General features: G+C 42.0%; 1 protein-coding gene across 2 annotated transcripts in view; it reads right to left on the reverse strand.

The window, feature by feature from the left end:
• Nucleotides 1-16316, reverse strand: part of SLC35B4 (solute carrier family 35 member B4) — a 36835-nt gene extending 20519 nt beyond the window's left edge. Inside the window, exons 1-2 of one of the 2 annotated variants that reach the window (XM_035021138.1) lie at nucleotides 16000-16316; nucleotides 9390-9503 (exon numbers count right to left, since the gene is read on the reverse strand). In XM_035021138.1, coding sequence (XP_034877029.1) covers nucleotides 9390-9503; nucleotides 16000-16076 — 191 coding nt within the window. In that variant the 5' untranslated portion in view covers nucleotides 16077-16316. Of the gene's footprint in view, nucleotides 1-9389; nucleotides 9504-9825; nucleotides 10174-15999 lie in introns of those variants that run through there. The other variant, XM_035021139.1, reaches the window with a different exon arrangement.
• Between the last annotated feature and the right edge of the window lie 391 nt (nucleotides 16317-16707).

Below are 16707 nucleotides of genomic sequence, written 5' to 3' on the forward strand. Positions count from 1 at the left end.
CAACTAAAGGCAGAGAAGGGCCACATGGAAGAAGGTAGGAAGTGTGGATGTGTGGTTTGGGAGAGAAACGACTCCAGGAGCTGCTGTTGCAGAGAAGGGCAAGAGACAGACTAACACACGTGGGAGCCATGAAGAAAATAAATCCCCATAGCAAGTGGCTTGGAAAGTGAGAGAGACTGAATTTCCTGAGTTCTTGCAACCAATGGGGCTTAAAGTCTGGAGTTCTGAAGGTCAGTGGGTTTGGTTCAGATAGAGCCCCAAGGCACTGGGGTTGCTTTTGGAGAGAAGGCAGGGCAGACAGTCCAAGGACATACAGCATGGAAACAGTGATTTGAAGAGCGCTTGGGGCACACAGTGAAGAGGTTAGTTGTTCATTTCAGACCTGTTCCAGAGGGGCAGCTCACAGAGAGACCCCTCCGGAACAACAAAGAAACTGGCAGAGACATTTCCCTCCCCCGCTCCTTAGCATAAACACAGAACCACCACCTCCGGGAACTAGCCCAGCACTGACACTAACCAGCTTACACTGCTGGAACTGCCCATTCCAGTCATGCTTTCCTCAAACCCAATGAGGCAGGCCCCCTCCCCCAGAAGACCAGCCCAAACCCCTGCCCACAGCACATCTCCTGAACTGGGAGTTTTGCAGAGGCTCGGTTCCAGCAGCAGTGGTGAGAGGTCTCATTTCACAAGCAGACCAAAGCACAACTTGTTAAAATGTACCACACTCAGGCCAGACACCAAACACTGCCCACAGGAGGCAAAAAAAGGCTCTGTAGACGACTGGCCTGAAGGATAAAGTGGCCAGGACACAACAACAGACCACATGCTGCACACATCAGAGATACTCCCTGAAGTGGCAGGGCCAAATAACAGGGGACACTACACTGCAGAGCACTATAGGACCTCTTCTTCATAAGGCCATTACCCTCAAGAACAGAAGATGTAGCTGACTTTCCTAAGACACAGACACAGGCACAGAGACTTAGACAAAATGAGAAGACAGAGGAATCTGTCCCAAATGACAGAACAGGAAAAGGCCATGGATAGAGATCTAAGTGAAACAGATAAAAGTAACATGCCTGATGAAGAATTTAAAGTAATGATCATAGAGATACTTACTGGATTTGAGGATTTGAGAAAAGAGTGGAAGACATGAGTAAGACCCTTAACAAAGCAATAACAAATAACAAAGCAGAGATAAAGGGCTCAATAAATCAAATGAGAACCATGCTTGATGCAATGAACAGCAGGCTGGAAGAAACAGAGGAATGAATTAATGACCTAGAGGATAGAGTAATGGAAAAGTAATCAAGCTGAACAAAAGAGAAAAAAGAATTATGCAAAATGAGAACAGACTTAGGGAACTCGGTGACTCCATCAAATGTAATAACATTTGCATTATAGGAGTTCCACAAGGAGAGAGAAAAGGGGGCAGAAAATTTATTTGCAGAGATAATAAATGAAAACTTCCCTAATCTGAGGAAGGAAACAGATATCCAGATCCAGGAGGCACAGAAAATCCCCAACAACATCAACAAAAGGAGATCCACACCAACACATATTGTAATTAAAATGGCAAAACATAGTGCTAAAGAAAAAAACTTAAAAGCAGCAAGACAAGAGAGGACAGTTACATACAAGGGAAACCCCATAAGGTTACCAAGGGATTTTTCAGCAGAAATGTTGCGAGCCAGAAAGAAGTGGCATGATATATTCAAAGCACATTCTGAATGGGAAAAATCTGCAGCCAAGAATACTCTATCCAGTAAGGCTATTGCTCAGAATAGAAGGAGAGATAAAGAGTTTCTCAGATGAACAAAAACTAAAGGAGTTTGTGACCACTAAACCAGCCCTGCAAGAAATATTAATGGGGGCTCTAAGTGGAAAGCAAAGACCAAAAGTGGCAATATGAAGGTAGGAAACACAAAAGCAGTAAAAACTAATATTTTTGTAAAATATCAGTCAAGGAACTCACAAAATAAAAGGATGTAAAATATGACACCATATACCTAAAATGTGAGGAGAGGACTAAAGAATAAGTTCAAATTTAAACAACCATCAACTTAATATGGACTGCTATATGCAGAAAATGTTATATATACAAACCTAATGGTAACCACAAATCAAAATCCACTAATAAATATGCAAAGAATAAAGAGAAAGAAATCCAAATTACCACTAAAGAAAACCAGCAAACCATGAAAGACAGACAAGAACGGATCAGAGAAAATCTTCAGAAACAACCAGAAAACAAGTAATAAAATGGCAATAAATACGTATCAATAATTACTTTGAATTTAAATGGACTAAACACTCCACTCAAAAGATACAGGGTGACAAAATGGGTAAAAAAACAGACCCATCTATATGCTGCCTACAAGAGACTCATTTTAGACCTAAAGACATCCACCTTTAGACCTAAAGATTGAAGTGAAGGGAGGGAGAAACATTTATGCAAATGGATGTTAAAAAAAGCTGGAATAGTAATACTTATATTGGACACACTACACTTTAAAACAAAGACTGTAACAAAAGATGAAGGAAGACACTAAATAATAATAATAATAATAATAATAGAGACAATCCAACAAGAAGACATAACAACTGGAAATATTTATGCACCCAACATGGGAGCACCCAAATACATAAAACAGTTGATAGCAAATATAAAGGAACTAATTGATAATAATACAGTAATAGTAGGGGACTTTAACATCCCACTTACATCAATAGATCATCTAAACAGAAAATCAACAAGGAAACAATGGCTTTCAATGACACACTGGAACAGATGGATTTAACAGACGTATCCAGAACATTCCATCCTAAAACAGAAGAATACACATTCTTTTCAAGTGCACACAGAACATTCTCCAGAATAGATCACATATTAGGCCACAAAACAAGCCTCAACAAATTCAAAAAGACTGAAGTCTTATCATGCATCTTTTCTGACCACAAGGCTATGATACTAGAAGTCAACTACAAGAAAAAAAAAATCTGTAAAGATTACAAATACATGGGGGTTAAGTACCATGCTACTAAACAATGAATGGGTCAATCAGGAAATAAGAAAAGAAATTAAAGGGTGCCTGGGTGGCTCAGTTGCTTAAGCGTCTGCCTTTGGCTCAGGTCATTATCTGAGTCCTGGGATTGAGTCCCATGTTAGGCTCCCTGCTCAGCTGGGAGTCTGCTTCTCCCTCTCCCTCTGCGCCCTCCCTGCTCGTGCTCTCTCTATTGTGCTCTCTTTCTCTCTCTCTCAAATAAATAAAATCTTTAAAAAGAAAAAAAGGAGAACAGAACTCAAATATATGTAATTAAAAGCTACTAAAAATAAGGAAAACATCTCTGTTGGCAGGAAAGTAGGATGTGTTTTCAGGAGAAAAAGGTGTGAGAAATGGAGATGGTGTAGCCGGGGCCCAGGGGCGCAAGAGCACCTGGCTCCGGGGGTCCCAAACAGACCAGGTTTGGCCACTGGCCGCTCACAAAATCCAAGGGCAGAGAAAGGGTGGTGGTGAAATAGGAATTTATTTCAGTGAGGCCAACACCCACAAGACAGGGGACTAGCATCTGAGAGACTATCTCCAAAGTGCCGAAAATACTTCCAGGTTTATATATAAGAAAATGTGGAGCAAAGGTGGGTGGATATGTACAGGGGGGCAGTGAAAGTCAAATTAACCACTGTCTTGAAGTGAAACACGGTGGGACCTCGTTAGCTTAGGGCAGTACCTATTGCTCGAGGGGGTAGTTTCGGTTCCCATCGTGGGATGCTTTGCCCACAGGGTCTTCAGCCTGAGCCAAGAGACAAGCTGGAAAGAACCCAACTAGAAAGTTTGAGGTCAAAATGGAGGCAGCCAAAGTCCTCTTTCAATACATTTTTTGTGAAGGGGAGAAAAAGTAATTTTGTCCTAAAATGAGGCTGTTTAAAGGGAAAAAAACATAAGACAAAATTGGAATATAGGGGGGAAAAAGTTGCAGGAGGTTTGTGGAAAAATAATCTTTAGACAGGAACTTTCATGTGTGGTCGACCTGGTTAAGATTAAAATAAATTTATTTTTAAAAATGGGTTTTAATATCAAAAGCAAGCTGGTACAAAATTAGAATTTGGTTTTCTATTAAAAGGAAAAAGTTTTCTTGGGCTTTTGGTGTCATTTGGGTAAGACTAATATTCTCTTTACCTTTTAAGTATTAGATTTTGTAGTAATCTGTGATCCTATTTAGGCAAGTGCTTTAAAACCTTTTCTAAAAATATTTTTGATTGGGGTGCCTGGGTGGCTCAGTCACTGCCTTCGGCTCAAGCCCTGATCCTAGGGTCCTGGGATGGAGCCCCTCATCAGACTCCCTGTGCAGCGGGGAGTCTGCTTCTCCCTCTCTCTCTGCCCTTCCCTCTGCTTGTCCTCTCTCTTCAAGCATGCTCTCTCTCTCAAATAAATAACATCTTTTAAAAAAATATTTTTGACTAACTTCCTAAAACCAAATTCTAAGTGAAGTCTTTTTGACCTAAACTTTTCCAAAGGACTTGTTAAATGAATTAGGCTTATCTGATATGTAAATTACATGGAAAGCAACTGTCAAAAAAAATAACACTAAGCCTTTACATTTGTAAGACTGTGGCACATGTGGATAAAGTCCATTCTGTTTCTGCAAAAATAGCCCCTCACTGCCAGACTTTTGTCATCCTAATGTCCTTGTAACAGGGCAACCTCTGAAATTTAAACAACTTTTTATTTCAGGACAGAAAAAAATCTAACTGTGCTCCTAACTTTTCACAGACAAAATAAGACATCTCATTGGTCGACTCCCCTAAATTTATGTTGGTGAGTTAAAAAGGGCCTACCAGGGGCGCCTGGGTGGCTCAGTCAGTTGAGCCAAGTTGAACTCTTGATTTCAGCTCAGGTCATGATCTCAGGTTCTGAGATTGAGTCCCACATCAGGCTCCACACTCAGTGGGGAGTTTGCTTGAGATTCTCTCTATCCCTCTTCCTCTGCAAATCTCCTAAAATAAATAATTTTTTTTTTAAAAGATTTTTATTTATTTCTTTAAGAGAGAGAGAGTGAGAAACAGCATGAGAGGGGAGAGGGTCAGAGGAAGAAGCAGGCTCCCTGCTGAGCAGGGAGCCCAATGTGGGGCTTGATCCCAGGACTCCAGGATCATGACCTGAGCAAAAGGCAGTCGCTCAACCGACTGAGCCACCCAGGTGTCCAATAATTTTTTTTTTTTTTTTAAAGGGCCTACTGGAAGACATTCATGATTCACAATTCACTCCTTCTGACAGGTCTCTATTTCCCTGATTAGGGATAAATGTAAATGAGGCTAGGCTCAAGAACTGCTCCTTAATTCTTAAAATTACTGCAAAACCTGTTAAAGCAATAGCAGCCCAACAAATACCCTTAAACTCTCTAGCCAAAGTTGTCCTTGGTAATGGAACACCTCTTAACTATTGGCTGACGAAGGTGGTGTCTGTGGGGTCAACACCACCTGCTGAGCCTGTACCTGACCCTTGTCGACGCTGAAACTCAGGTAAGATCAAAGAACAAGTCGCTTGGCTTAAGAAGGTGACTCCTTCCACAGCGTCTTTCTTTGGCTTATTTGATTTTGATTGGTTTGGGTCTTGGGGACCATGGCTCTAAACTGCACTCCAAATATTGGGATTTATCCTACTTATGTAATGATAATAATCTCCCTAGTGCATTGTATTCTTTCAAAAGCTTGAGATACATGGAACATCTAAGGAACAAAGAAAATAACCCACTTAAAGGAGTGTGAATCTGAGACTGTGACCTATGAATATCAGAGGTTAAGCAAAAAGGTCATGACTATGGATACCACACAAAGGAACAACAAAAACTTAGAGCAGTAACAGAGTGGTGCTAAGGCCTTAAATGTTTATCACATCTCTCAGTTAAGCTGAGAGTCTGATCAAAAAGGGGTAATTGCTCAAAAGAAAACCACTAGCCCAAAATGGTGCCACTAAGGTTAAGGACCCAGGTCAGTAAACCAAGACTTAATTCCTTACCCAAGTGCAATTTCAACCAATCCCCCCTCCCTGGAATGTCACCTTTATCCAGTCAACATAGAATTCCCTGGTCAATACTAGGGAATTTTCTGATAGACCCCCCCTTTGCTCTCCTTTTGAGGCAACCTCGCCTAAACAATGCATATCTTGCTAATAAATTCCTTTCTGCTTTTTTTAATGCCCTCTGCCTTTAAAAGCCTTTCCCTTCTTTAGCTCAATGGAGCTCCCCTCTTCTTGCTAGATGAAATACTGCCTGATTTATGAATCATTTAATAAAACCAATTAGATCTTCAAATTTACTAAGCTGAATTTTTTTTTTAACACTGAGAACAGCTATTTCACAGTTTCTAAAATACTATTGGTGACTTCACAAGATTTCTTGCCAAATTTTCTTAGTCTTATCTTGAAACAATGCCATTTGGAGACAGAGTTCATCAAGGCCTTTCAGAAAGATAATGAATTCCAAGTATTCCACATTGCTGTCTACACAGCATGGCCTAAAAATTGCTCCTGGGGATGAATGGTATCCCCATGATGTCAAGATTTTGACTGCAGCTTCACAGACAGAAAATAAAACAGCCAGTTTTATAGGGCACACATGGAGGTACGATTGTTAGGGCAAGATCCTGGGGAGCCTCAAAGGCCAGGTTAGGGAGCTGGGCTTCCCTCTGAACCTACTGGTGACACCTGAGTGCCTGTGAGGGGGGTGTCACAATACAATGGTAGGAAGTGGAAATACAGGGACGGAGGGGTGGGAGGCAAGAGGCCAGCCAGCTAGGACACCATTAAAAAAGTTAATGGCGAGAGTGAATGCATTCCTGAACTGCTAGTGGCAGCCTGAATGGAAAGAGATAATGGCGGGGGGTGGGGGGGGCGCGGAGAGTCAGAGGAATAAAAAATGTGGGGGATCCTTGTTCTCACCATACTGTCTTGATGACCACAGTTTTGTAATATAGCTTGAAATCTGGAATTGTGATGCCTCCAGTTTTGTTTCTCTTTTTCAGGATTGCTTGGGCTATTTGGGGCACACAGATTAACGGAACAGAATAGAGAACCCAGAAATGGACCCACAACTGTATGGTCAACTAATATGCAACAAAGCAGGAAAAAATATCCAATGGAAAAAAGACAGTCTCTTCAACAAATGGTGTTGGGAAAACTGGACAGCATCATGCAGAAGAATGAAACTGGACCACTTTCTTACACCATACACAAAAATAAATTCAAAGTGGATGCAAGACCTAAATGTGACACAGGAAGCCATCAAAATCTAGAGGAGAACACAGGCAGCAACCTCTCTGACCTTGGCCACAGCAACTTCAACAAAAGCAAAAATGAGATATTGGGACTTCATCAAGATAAAAACCTTCCACACAGCAAAGGAAACATTCAACAAAACTAAAAGGCAGCCTACAGAATGGGAGAAGATATTTGCAAGTGACATATCTGATAAAGGCTTAGTATCCCAAATCTATAAAGAACTTATCAAACTCAATGCACAAAAAAACCCAAATATTCTTAAGAAATGGGCAGAAGACATGAATAGACACTTTTCTAAAGAAGACATCCAGATGGCTAACAGACACAACATCACTCATCAGGAAAATACCAATCAAAACCACGATGAGACACCATCTCACACCTGTCAGAATGGCTAAAATTAATGCAAGAAGAACAGGTTTTGGTGAGGATGTGGAGAAAGGGAAGCCTCTTGCATTGTTGGTGGAAATGCAAACTGGTGTAGCTACTCTGGAGAACAGTATGGAGGTTCCTCAAAAACTCAAAAATAGAACTACCCTACTATCCAGCAATTGCACTAAAGGTATCTACCCAAAGGATTAAAAAATACAGATTTGAAGGGGTACATGCACCCTGATGTTTACAGCAGCATTATCAACAATAGCCAAACTATGGAGAAAGCCCAAATGTCCATCAACTTATGAATGAATAAAGAAGATGTGGCATATATATACAAGGGAATATTACTCAGCCATTAAAAAAAAAAAGAAATCTTACCATGTGCAACCACATGGATGGAGCTAGTGTATTATACTAAGTGAAATAAGTCAGTCAAAGAAATATAAATACCATATGATCTCACTCATATATGGGATTTAAGAAACAAAACAGATGAACATATGGGAAAGGGGGGAAAAAGGAGAGAGGGAAACAAACCATAGGAGACTCTTAACAGTAGAGAACTGAGGGGTGATGGAGGGAGGTTGGTAGGGGATGGGTAGATGGGTCATGGGCATTAAGGAGGGCACTTGCGATGAGTACTGGGTGTCTCATATAAGTGATGAATCATTGAATCTACTCCTGAAACCAATATTGCACTGTATGTTAACTAAACTTTAAATAAAAATTTGAAAATAGGATAAACAATAGAGTGATTTTTAAAAAAAATGTGGGGGCTCCTACCATGATGTAAATGCTGGTCTAGAGAATGGAAAGTTTTATGTAAATATTAAAGCCAATGAAGAAACAAACTACCCAGAATACTTAGCATCACGTTGGGAAATTCAAAAGCACAATATTAATAACAAAATTCAACCACATTTTCTATAGGAGGCTACTCGGAAATGTTGTAAAAGAACACCAACCACCGTGGTTGGTCTTAACCGGTCCTTGGATATATTCACACCAGGAAAATCCCTATCAACAGGATTACGTGTCCTGATCTCTACACACTCACAACTGGATGCATTACACTTTTATTTCCAGTCCCTCTCAGCAAGAATGTAGAATTTTCAATACACTGTTTATTAGAAGAACTGTCTTGTTTTCTATTTGGCCCCCTGAGTACAGTTATGCAAATCTGGACTAATGGGTGGAGGTCTGGAATCAACAATTTTGCCTTAGCTTGCCATTCACTTCCTTTTAATTGAGAGGAAATGCACGTAACATAAAATCAACCGTTTTAAAGTGAACAATTCAATGGCATTTAGTATATCACGAGGCTGAATAAGCACCACTTCTGTTTATTCCCCAAGCCCATTCATTTTTAAAAAGGACCAGTAATACCACTCTTAGTGTATTTCATAACTTTACCAACATGAGGCTAGCATACAAAACTATTAAAAAACATTGTGGTCACACTAAGCCTTTTACCAACCATATATTACACACATACACACATTGTAGTCTCCGTCATAATTATTTTGTATTGCAGTGGGAATTTTATTCTAAAAACAGGCTCCCTGGAGTCTCACAATATATTAAATTCAGAAAATGAATTACCATTATTATTCTACTAATATCTTTGACACAGATCTTATAAAAGGATATCTCATACCCTATCTAGTTACCAGAAAAGTCCTGAACGTCTTTAAAAAAAAAACAAAGGCTAAAAGAGACTTCAATGTGCCATACCTTATTGGGATAGCTGGCCGCTTCCTTCCCAAATCAGCTTCAAAGAGGAAGCCTTCCACAGCAATAAATAAAAATTGTGCAAATGTCACAATGTTCCCGCATCCTGGATGCTTCCTGTGTAGTAAAAAACAAAGAGGCAAATAATGTACAAAAAGTTGAGATAAAGGGCACCAAGACTTGTTATATTGATAGTTTCAAGTAACAGGGAGGACCGATTTCTATTACCCACTGTCCTTTATCTCAGATTTCATATCCCATGGATCACACACATCTATCAATAGAGCTCACAGAGAAGAATGTCAAGCTTGCTTATTTCACTCTTCCCTAGGTGTAACAGGCCATGAGTAAGAATTGTGCTAACACTCATTCTCAGAACTACCATACAACTTTTCTAGTAAACTGTGGGAAATTGGTCGTATGTACTTGGGATACTCACTTCATCGAATTGGCTTTAGTCAGAATCCTAGTCAGCCTCAGCAGCAAAGCCCAAGCACAGAAATATGCTCAGGTCTCCTGGAATGTTTACATAGCCTCCTGACCAGGAACCACCAAGACTACTGTCAACAGAAGACATGCACCCATTGTTGGTGACTGGGACATCACCTTAGAGAAAGTCCCCCTGGGGGCAATGATTGGTTCTTGGGGTGGGGAGATTCATACTCTTTTTTTGAAGTATCAAGCATTCTTTTTTGAAGTATCAAGTATATATAAATACAGCACATGAACCAGTATATATCGTATCTCTGGGGGGGTGATTAGAAAAAAATGTCTACAGACAAAGGGTCTTTGGCAGGGGTAAGGAGAGATAAGGAGAAAAGGCTGAAGAACACTACTATCATCTACTGTTCCCCACAGCCCTGAACACAAGTATATTAGGTACTCCACAAACGGTGGAATTGAATCGAACCTCTTCAGTGATCCACGTAAGGGCTGAAGAGTCTTCCACAGTATCTGTTAGGAACATATTTACAAGGCAGAAAAAGTCCTTCTGACCTCACTCTTGAGACACTCTGCGAAAAGCCGGTTACTTAAAATGTTTGTGGTTTGGAGTTTGTCCTCCATCAGCTTCTGCTCAGTCACTGGAAGTACAAAGTGACCAGTTGTCTCTGTTTCCCTGAAGCTTCCAGGTTTCTCAGGCTTCATATTCTGTTTTCTCATCTTATCAAGGACATTTATTTACCAGAGGCTAGTGATGAGATGATTACTGTATTATAAATGTACTATTACATCTAATATAATGTTATTTATAAAAACAACCTCGTTCTCTACTGGTGTTTTTTTTTTTTTTTAAAGATTTTATTTATTTGAGAGCGAGCGAGCGAGAGAAACAGCATGAGAAGGGAGAGGGTCAGAAGGAGAAGCAGGCTCCCCGCTGAGCCAGGAGCCCGATGCGGGGCTCGATCCCAGGACTCCGGGATCACGACCTGAGCCGAAGGCAGTCACTTAACCAACTGAGCCACCCAGGCGCCCACTCTACTGGTGATATTATTATTAAATAGCAATGTCAAGTATACAGGTTCTTAAATACACCCATCAGGCATAAAATAGATAACCCTGAACATAAGCCACTCTTGTGTGGAGCTATGCTTACCATCTACAACAACTGCGGCTACTCTTTAGGCTCTATGAGGGTGTTCTTGAAAACTACTGCTTTATATTCAACCATTTCTTTTAGCATTTATGTTCAGGGGATACAGGGTAAACATTGCAAGAAGCCATAAACAATCACGTAAGACACTGACCTCATTCAAAGAGCTAATTAAAACCATTAGCCTAATTATGAGTGACAGGAGAAGGTACTTTAGCTCTACCTAGTTCCTGGCACAGTGCTTTTCAGCTCTGGTTAGGCTGCTCTTTATTTATTTTTTTTTAAGATTTTTATTTATTTATTTGACAGAGAGAGACACAGCGAGAGAGGGAACACAAGCAGGGGAAGTGGGAGAGGGAGAAGCAGGCTTCCCGCCGAGCAGGGAGCCCGATGCGGGGCTCGATCCCAGGACCCCGGGATCATGACCTGAGCCGAAGGCAGACGCTTAACCGACTGAGCCACACAGGCGCCCCAGGCTGCTCTTTAGAAACCCACGTGCCTGGGGGCGCCTGGGTGGCTCAGTCGGTTAAGCGGCTGCCTTCAGCTCGGGTCATGATCCCAGAGTCCTGGGATCGAGCCCCGCATCGGGCTCCCTGCTCGGCGGGGAGCCTGCCTCTCTGCCTACTTGTTCTATCTCTCTGTCAAAATAAATAAATAAATAAAATCTTTAAAAAGAAAAAAAAGAAACCCACGTGCCTGAGGAGCACCCTCCCCCCCCCCCCCAGTTCTGCTCAGACTGCTGTGGGGTAGGGCCCTGGAACCTGTACTTTTCAAAGCTCTCTGCTTAATTCTGAGGTGCAGCCAGAGCTGAAAACCACTAGTGTAGGTCTGGGGAAAGTGCTGGAAGATGTGTGTGGGACTGTGTGTATGCACCTACGTAAGATGTGCAGGTGATTCCCATATGCTATCACAGGGCTGAGAACCACCCAAGGTGGTTAAAATTACACAATGACAGGCAGGATCCAGTTCTCTAGAGTGGAAGTTAATTACCCTAAGTCTTGTTTCCTTATCTTTAAAATGCGAACAGTATTAATGCCTATCTCACTGGTTTATGGTAGAATAAACAAGCCAGTCCCTGAAAAGCACTTAATAGTGTGCCACAGAGGGAAAAAGGCAAAGACTAACATTAGGATCTTGCACCCTGGAAGGTCTTCAATTAAATAAAGACATTTATCTTGACCAATTTTTCTCACCTATAAAGTGCAAGTGATAGATTTTTAATTTTGTAATGAGGATTCCATGAGAAAATGTAAATTGCCAACACAAGACTTAGCCCAAATGGGGTTCATCAAGCTTCCCTGCTTCCCACCCATTTTTTTCTTTACCAAAAGATGAGGCCAATTCAATTAAAGAACAATTGAGGAGAACATACCACATGTAAAGTTAGGTGCTAGGGAGCTCCCAATGTGACGGAGACCTGAGCCCTTAAGGAGATGACAATGTAATGAATGAGGCAAACATGAGAGTATGAAACAGATAAGAACCCAGTGCCACACAGGGAAGGTGAGGACCAACGGTGTCCAATTCATCTTCATGCCCCGCTCTCTGGGCCCAGTATCTGGCCTTCACTCAAGCGGCTGAATGAATGTGAGGGTGACCTAAAATATTGTATGAAAGATAAAAAAATCATTTATTTCTAAAACTGACTCACTTTACAAGTGTATACCTCCCACGATTTTTTTAAAAGGCATAATAAATTTTACCTTTATTTTACAGAGGTAGTTGTAATTATGCCCATTTCATTGCTGAAGACACTGAGGGCCACATGGCACTGACTCGGGGAAGTCTCACAGGGCCACAGGGCAAATAAGTGATGTTTGCAGACTCCATTATATTACTGTTTACAATTCAGTGTTTTTTACTATGGAGTTGTGCGGCCATTACCATTTTAGGATACCTCCCAAAGAAATCTCATACCCATTAGGGTCCCTCTCCATTGCCCCCTCCCCCATCCCTTGACAACCCTATTTTTTTTTTTTTTGGTCATTATATGTATTTTTATTTTTAAATTTACATTCAGTACAATTCATTTTTTGGGGGGGGTATACAGTACTAAGAGCCTTGACAAATGCTTAGGGTTATGTAATCGCCAACATAATCAAGATAGGGTTCTACCAGACAAACAAGTTGACAACCCTATTCTACTTTATGTCTATTTCCACAGTATTTTAAAATATCCCTAATGTACTCACATAATTAAATTTTTTAAAAAAATCAACTTAGCTTTTCGGGAAACATACTGTTGTATGGCTATCAATGGAACTATCTGTTTTAACTTTAGTAATTCATTTTTAAAACTTCAATGTAAAAACTTGGATCCTTTTCCCTAAATCACCTGTTTTCTTGAACTTTACTCCTTAGAAATTATAATCACCAACTGCAAAGTTTCTCTTACTTTGAATTCTCTTTGGCAAGCATTCAAATTTTTACTTCAAAGACAAGCAACTTTGAAGAGAAAGAAGTTTATGCCTTTCATATTTCTTCTTTCAGATTTAGGAAACTTCCTACTTGAGTCAAAATGATGCACTTGATTGTAAAATAAGATAGGAAAAAGAAAATGTTTCAGATTGTGATGTGTGTGCATCCTGTTTCTAAGCTCTTTCAGGAGGGAGATCAAGGCATCCATTCATGACTTCATGTCTGTTTTGTACACTGCGTGGTGCTTTTTATTATAGATCCCAATTATAGATATAAAAATCAAAAAGAAAAAAACTAGATTTGTTTTCCAATTTGGGGAAAATGGAGAAAAATGTTTCCTTCTCCCTATAAGTCACTCTAGCATTTCCATTTATACTTAGTGTTCTACTTGGCACTTACTAGGGCACATAATGGTTCCAAGGAAGCCATATAAGAGCACAGTTCCTGCTCTATAAAAATTTATGAGCTTTCCACTGAGATGTCCCAAGATAAAGTAAAAAATTATGAGGCCCAATCTACAAAGGACCTTAAAGACCATCTGGTCCAACCTGCTCTTATTTTATTGATCTTTAACAGAGTAAGTTGTGAGCTGCCCAAGCCAATCAGGAAAAAGCTGCTATTCAGTCTGATGTACACCACTCACTGAATATATAAATGTACCCCTCACCGCTTTATGAAAACCCATTGCTGTATCCAAAAAGTCAGATTTACAAAAAAGATAAATGAGGAAGGTTTATATATAAATTCTTCTAAGCGTTCTAAATAGAAGCTCCTATAAACCACCAAAACATTCTGTAAAGTTAGATTTATCCACAACTTTTCAGGAGTAGCTTATAAAACAAGGTTTACCCTTACTGAAACCGAAGTTGTTAGAGACAAGAGGAAGTCAGTTTGGGGCACCTGGGTCCTGGGATAGAGCCCCGTGTCCAGCTCACTGCTCGGCAGGGTCCTACTTCTCCCTCTCCCACTCCCTCCCCCCACCCCGCTTGCGTTCCCTCTCTTGCTGTCTCTCTGCGCCAAATAAATAAATTAAAAATCTTAAAAAAAAAAAAAAGTCAGTATGCTTCAGGTGCTTTGCACGTGCACTTCATGAACCCTTCGAAACCCTGTGAGGCTGGGAGAGCCACCACTGGCCTTTCACAATTCAAAGAACAGACTCAGGAGATCAAGTAATTTAGCCAAGAGCTCACACTTAGTAACGAGGGCCTTCAGGTGCTAGCATATTATGACGTCATACAGCCTCTGGCAGGATTTAATTTAATGGCATATTCAAAACAAGTATTATAGTTATATATATATTCATAATATATTATTCTGTGACCTTCATTTCCATGGCCGGCCTGATTTTCTCACTTTTTAAATATTTTTAAATCAATTTCCCAAATGACCTTCCTTTGAAGTATACCAGACTGACAAGCGGATACATTTTTAATTTTTTTTATTTTTAAACCTCTCTCCAACTATGCCCCAAATAAGTGGCAGATCTTTATCAACACTTTCTGCGTAAGATTTCAAGCTCTGTAATAGCAAAAACTAACCCACACCTTAAGTAAACTGATTGCTTCAGAATGACTAATCAATGGTATCATGAAAACAGAATAAATACACTTGTAGTAGGCTCCAGGTGAAGCACTGACCAAAATTCTGTGGGCTGCTCAAGTTCAAAAATAACAGGGAGGTTGCAAAAGGTACTGGACTAGGGTGTAGGTATCTTGGATTCTAGTTCTGGCCCTGCCACCTACAAGTAGTAAAAGACCATCTAACTTCTTGGGACCTGTTTCACTTTCAGTAAAAGAGATTATACCTCCTGACCTATTCGGAACACAAGACTGTTCTGATGGCCAGGGGAGATGTGCAGATTCAGCTAAAGGAGGACCCAACCAAGACTTGAGATTCAGTCTGAGCCTTTCCTCGTCTACCTGTTGTGTTTCTATAACAACAGCTCCACTGAACTTTGCACATTACTCAACTGAGTGCCACCTCAACAAAGCTAACCCAGCTTCCCTTTGGGAAAGTGTCATAATCATTCTTAATTTATAAAGTTACGCCTCGAAATGCATGTTTCTCAACCCAGAGACTGCAATATCTCAAAAGCTGGAATTCTCTCTGGTCAAGTGGACGGGCCTTGTGAATAAGTTAAGAATCCATTCGACTACATCATCGGGATGTATGTTTGGGTCAAGCACTCATAACCATCTCTAAGGCCAATAAAACAAATGCGTTAGGGGCCACCTTAATGAAACTCACTGCTGCGAGTACAAAATCAGACTGCGTTAGACGTCAAAGAGCTTTGCTCAAGTCAAACGTGTGGCATTAACAGGATCGCGAAAAGAGCTGGAGGAGCCCTGGGTTCTGCCACGAGCTCCCTGCCGACCTTGGACCCGTCACGAGAAAAACTCTGCAGCCTTCCATCCCCCAGGGTGTGGAGAGCGGGTGAGGACAGCAGCACCCCCGGCGCTCCCCTCCGAGGATGCGGACAAACTGGTGGGCAGGATAGCGGCCAGCGCGCAGCACCACGGAGCAACCGCCTCCGCCGGGTCCCAGGCCGTCCCGCCCCCGCCCCCGCGCGCTGCGAGGGGGGTCCGGCCCGCGAAGGTCACTCACCGGGCCAGGAGCTCTAGGAAGATCACATTACTGCAGCAGCCTGCGAACACCAGGCCCACCGCGAAGGCCGGGCGCATGGCCGGAGCGGTGAGAGGAGAGCGAGCGCGTAGATGAGGCGCCCGCTTATACCGCCACCCCAGGAAGCCGGGCTGCTGCGTCCGCCGCGGCACAGAACATCCCCACAGTGCCGCAACGCTGCTCTCCTTCGGCGCCGCCGCCGGCTCCCCTTCCCCCGCGGCCGCCACCAACGTAGCCGGCCGAGGAGCTGTAGTTCGCAGCCAGCCTGGGCCCCATTCATCCGAGGGGGCGTCCCGGTCCCAGCTGGACTACACATCCCAGGATGCTGCGCGCCCTCACGTCAGGCTGTGTGGCGTCCCGCCTCAAGGTTCTTCCGCTAGAGAGGAGCGTGGGCCGAGGTGCCCGTCATGCCTAGCGCGGAAGGAGGCCGCTGGGCTTGCTGGGAAGTGAAGTTCCAATGCTGTCAACGTGGTCTCTTGCGAGGCCGCCGAGGGCTCAGAAAGGGATTCGTCCCTCGCTGTAACACCAAACTCACAGCTGACGGCACTAGAACTACAGACCTGATGGATTGTCGGAGGTGTTATCATCTGAAACAATTCTCCTGAATTGAGTGAAAGTAGAAATCCCTGTGAACTCGCTTGTCTACCTCTTGAAAAGAACATTAGACTAGAATCTTGGCTCAATCCCTAA

Source organism: Mirounga leonina, unplaced genomic scaffold (assembly GCF_011800145.1).
Source record: "Mirounga leonina isolate KUSES-001 unplaced genomic scaffold, KU_Mleo_1.0 Mir_174, whole genome shotgun sequence".
NCBI classification, from domain to species: Eukaryota; Metazoa; Chordata; class Mammalia; order Carnivora; family Phocidae; genus Mirounga; species Mirounga leonina.